Here is a 4,731-nt window from a genome sequence, read left to right on the forward strand (position 1 = left end):
CTTGTTACCGATTCCAAAGAACAAACCAAGAAATCTTGTTACGGATTTCATTGAACAAACCAAGAAATCCTATTGAATATCCTCGGAATAATTACTGACTCCAAACAAATAAGCCAAGGGCTACATGGGCAACATGAAAAAATATTGAGAACAAGCCTAATGATAACGCTATAAATCATAGGAGTCATTCTTCTGACAACAATATCGCCTGCCTTAACACAACAATCAGTTTCATAGTATTCTGGTTGTGTTGAGCATATCATCATGGCTTCCAAGGTTGTGAGGTGGATTGCTCTATGCTTCTTCCTGGCTTCCATACTCTGTGTTAATGGCGAGACGTTTACCACGTCTAATCCGTATGATTCTGCTGGTCGTAATTACAACATTGATGGCCTATTTTGTGCTACATTTGACTCTAAGCAGCCCCTAGAGTGGCGCAAGGAATACCTTTGGGCTGCCTATTGTGACCAAGCCGGCAAGCCCATGGGATCTTCCATCTGCGGCACCTGCATCCAAGTAAACTCCGCCATCTAATTACAAGAAACAATGTCTTATGCTTTTACTTGTTAAATATAAACCTTTAATTTTGTGATGTTAAAATATATAATAAGAATATGTTTGCTTATTTGTATACGGTTTATTCAAGGCTTACGTAATCAGTTGAATTCTTACAGGTGAAAAATGATTTGACCAGTGAAAATGTGACCGTACGAATTCTGGACCAGTGCCAAAATGGAGGATTGGTGTTAGAAACAGATGCTTTTAATGCCATTGATGGAGATGGACAAGGAAAGAATAATGGTTATCTGCTTACTACCTACAAGTTCGTGGACTGTTAGAACAAATTCGCAGCCTCAATTATGTCTGCTCCCTCAATTCACCAGTTTTTCTTTGAATAAAAACTTTCCTGCATAATGGATTTTCTATGTTCGACTCTTTCTTAGATACCATAAATTTTATTTATGCATAAAAATGCGAAGTGCTTTAGAGAAATGGAAAGGAATTGGCAAAACTATTGCTTTTGACTGTTTAGGATGCTTTTTGTATGGAATTTTGTTTTTCCATATTTTTCTAATGAAAACTTTTCTATAAAGAATAATGTCACTTAATTGATTTTAAAATTAATATTTGATTAATCTATAAATTGTAAGCATTATTAAGATATTTATATGTATTATTCACTATTTAAGACGCATAAATATGTATATGTTTATTGGTGACGTATGTATTTTTTTTGCAATCATTTATTTTGTATAGTGTTTGGTCAATAGGATGATAAATAATTATGCTCATAAATCATTTAATGAAAATTATAGGTGTTTTTTAATAGTGGGTATATCCAATATCATCAATATCGATTTAAATTGTTCCTACCAATAATTAATTAAGTTGAACAACTATTTTAATTCAATTATTGATTCACTTTCCTATAAAACCTTTAAAGAAAATATTCATGGCCCTAGAAATGATAGCTCTAGCTTTAATCAAACTAAAGGCCATCCTTCTAGTTGTAAACATATCCCACTTAGTAGTGAAGGTGGTCTATTATCTACCTTCTGTATTTGGCATAACCCAATTGTAGCTAAAATAGCCATTCAGAAATAACATCATCTATATTTATTAATATTTGATAGTACTTACTCAAAGGATAGAAAATGATAATTATCCATTTTAGATGTTTTATTAATATATTTTAAACCCACTCTTTGTCTAATTTTTATATTAATCTTTCACAAATACAAGATTAGCAACCCAAGTAGAATTTCTAACTAGAAAAATATTGTAAATAATAAATCTTGTGCATATTTATATCAATACTTCCATAAAAGAATTTATGAGATTTTGTTTCTTCCTAAAAGGTTGAGCACCTAGTTTCACTAGAATAGTATGAGTGATAATTTAGATGTCATAAGTCTTTAGTTCTTTTTATCAATATGATACTACATCTTTTTAACCATTCAAATAATTTCTTATCCCATGACATTTATATACATGATATCCACATGAGTGGTTCTCTTCAATCATGCCCATCTTCCTAGTTATAGGGATTAAATTTTCAAATATATAAACTTGAAGGTGATTTCTTCTATTTAATAGCTTATTCTATATCAAACGTTATTTTTAATTTTGTATGCAAATTTTAAGCATTTAGCGGATAAGTTTTTAGTGGCTGGATTTGAATTTAAGTAATTTGGAATGAACCTTGATGTGGATTGGTTCCTTGATCGGAGATTGTGGTATTTTTGACGTTATGTTAAGTTTGTGGTAGCAGATGTCCTATTGTCCCCTATCTCAAGGCCCTATTTTGGTGTAATGGGTTATTTTTTATTGTATATTAGTGCCTGATCTTGTACGAGATGCTATTGGTAGTGGTTATAGTTTGTTTCAATGAAATTATGGGTTAGTGAAAAAGAGAACTAATCAAATATTTAATACATTAAATTCCTCAATTAAGTATCAAACTATAATTTTGTAAGTATCTAATGCATTATTTTGATCTCATCGGTAAGTATCAAGCTAGAAAATATATACATCTAGATTTATTTTTTATGGTAGTAGCTCAACATTTGAGATTGTACATTCAATTTATCAAAATAGTAAATAAATGTGATTTTTAAATAGAATTATTACCATTTTAACTCAAATATTTACCTAATCTATTGTTGTGAATAAGCTCATATCCTAACTGGTTCCTAGTTAGAACATCATCACACATATTAAGTTTACTTAGGATGACTCATTTGTCACATGGAAGTCTCATTTAATAAATTGTTCATGTTAGTTATCTTAGGAGTCATTCTAGACATAGATGAGTTGGTGCTCATTATTTAATATTAGTTTTATAATGCATCATGCATTTAATTTTGTGTCAAGAGTAGTTGTAACTACCTCATCATCTCTTGCCTATATAAGAAAGGCTCATTTGTACATTGTATCATATTAATTCATCTCAATAATTTTGTTTCAATCTCCATTGTTTATTCTTTCTCATATTGAAACATTCTCTTATGTTTGGTTTGCTTCTTGGTGGATCTCTTGAAGTTTTCTTCTTCATAATGGGTTGTTAATCTTTCCAACATGGAATGAGAGATTTGTCCAAGAAAATTTCCTTCCTATCCTAGTGAATAAAGAATTTGACAAAGATCCATTATTTTCACCCTCCTATAGTCCAGTTTGCAAACCCAACATCATTTCAATGTTGAAAATTCTTTAAAATTTTCAGAAAATGTCTCAATTCTAGTTTTTATTATATCTCTCTATGGTGATATTATTTAGTTTTTGAGCTTGATGTTTTCACTAGCTACCTGTGTTTTTGAATAAGGGAAAACAGGTTTTGATGGGCCCTTGAAACCCAGTACAGTCAGAAAATCAAAAGATAAACATTACAGCACATCAAAAAGACAACAAACAAAGGAAAGACAACTAGCGAACCAAACACCAGCAAAAAAGAGAACGTGGATTATAGACCAAAAAAGACCGATAGTAGTCTAGGCTTAGGTTAATTTCTGAAGCATCTCCGCTGCTTCAAGATCCATTTGTTCCATATTTTTCGTTGCCCGCTTAATCTCGTCGATTTCCTTACTGTGGCTTTGCATCCTTTTAGTGCTTGCTCTCATTCTTCTCCCTAGCCTTGTGTCCCTATCATCTGGGGTGTCATCCTTAACATCAATAATTCCCACTGCCACCTTATCCCCTTGGTAGTTCTCCATCTTGCAAATTCACTAGCTACCTTTGTTGATATTAGTTGCACTAATAAATTTATCTTCTTGATATCACTATAGAGAAACATTATTCATGTTGTGAACCATTTTTTTTTTATCTCGACCTCTCTTGATTTTGGGTCCTACTCATAGTGGTAGCTATATACCTTTCCTCAATATCTTTGGAGAGAATGATAATATTTTAGAGATGACTTTCTTGGCTATGATATAATTTAATCTATCTAATGGTATTGTTAAGCAATATCATTTAATATTGATATTTCTAGAGATATGTCTGAGGTGATTTCTATTGGAAATGTGTGTTATTGTGGTTGTCATTGATGTCAAACTTGTTGTTCTAGATAGTTGATGATCGAAAGAGTACTAGTGGTGGTGCTTTCTATTTAGGAGATAGATTGGTCTCCTAGTTTAGTAAGAAACAAGACCTAGTTTCTCTATCTACTACTAAAGTAGAGTATATTGTAGCAGCATCTTGTTGTAACCAGGTAATGTGGATGAGATAGATTCTTAAAGATATCAACGTAACATATGATGAATAAGTCCCCATTATGCATGAAAATGCAAGTGTAATACATATTTCAAATAATATAGTTATCCATTCAAGAACAAAACATGTTTCAATCAAATATCACTACTTAAGGGAGAAGGTTGTTGATAAGGAAGTTCAGTTAGAATATCTTTCTACAAAAGAACAGGTTAAAGATATTTTCACTAAGTCATTGGAAAATGATACATTTGAGTTTCTTAAGGAGAATCTTGTGTTTATTTCCCCTCCTCCTTCTAACTAGGTGCATTATGAGAGTGCATCTTTCCAAGGGGAGCTTTAATGACTATTTCTTTTCCTAGATTAATGTCGTGGCTACTCTCAGGAGGACTAGTCGAGTGTGTGTTGGTGTTGTAGCCTTTGTATTTGATAGAAAAGGGGGAGAGAAAGAGGAAAGTTACTTTGGAGTGAAAGAGAATGTAGTTTTTTATAGAGAAGTATGTTTTGTAGATTAGTTGAGTGTTC

General features: G+C 31.9%; 1 protein-coding gene across 1 annotated transcript; it reads left to right on the forward strand.

Annotated features, from left to right (window-relative positions):
- Nucleotides 1-264: 264 nt before the first annotated feature.
- Nucleotides 265-839, forward strand: LOC131857564 (pathogenesis-related protein PR-4-like). Its single transcript, XM_059210239.1, has 2 exons — nucleotides 265-516; nucleotides 675-839. Exons 1-2 carry the CDS (start codon nucleotides 265-267, stop codon nucleotides 837-839), a joined length of 417 nt encoding a protein of 138 aa, XP_059066222.1.
- Nucleotides 840-4,731: the final 3,892 nt, after the last annotated feature.

This window comes from Cryptomeria japonica, chromosome 8 (assembly GCF_030272615.1).
Source record: "Cryptomeria japonica chromosome 8, Sugi_1.0, whole genome shotgun sequence".
NCBI lineage: Eukaryota > Viridiplantae > Streptophyta > Pinopsida > Cupressales > Cupressaceae > Cryptomeria > Cryptomeria japonica.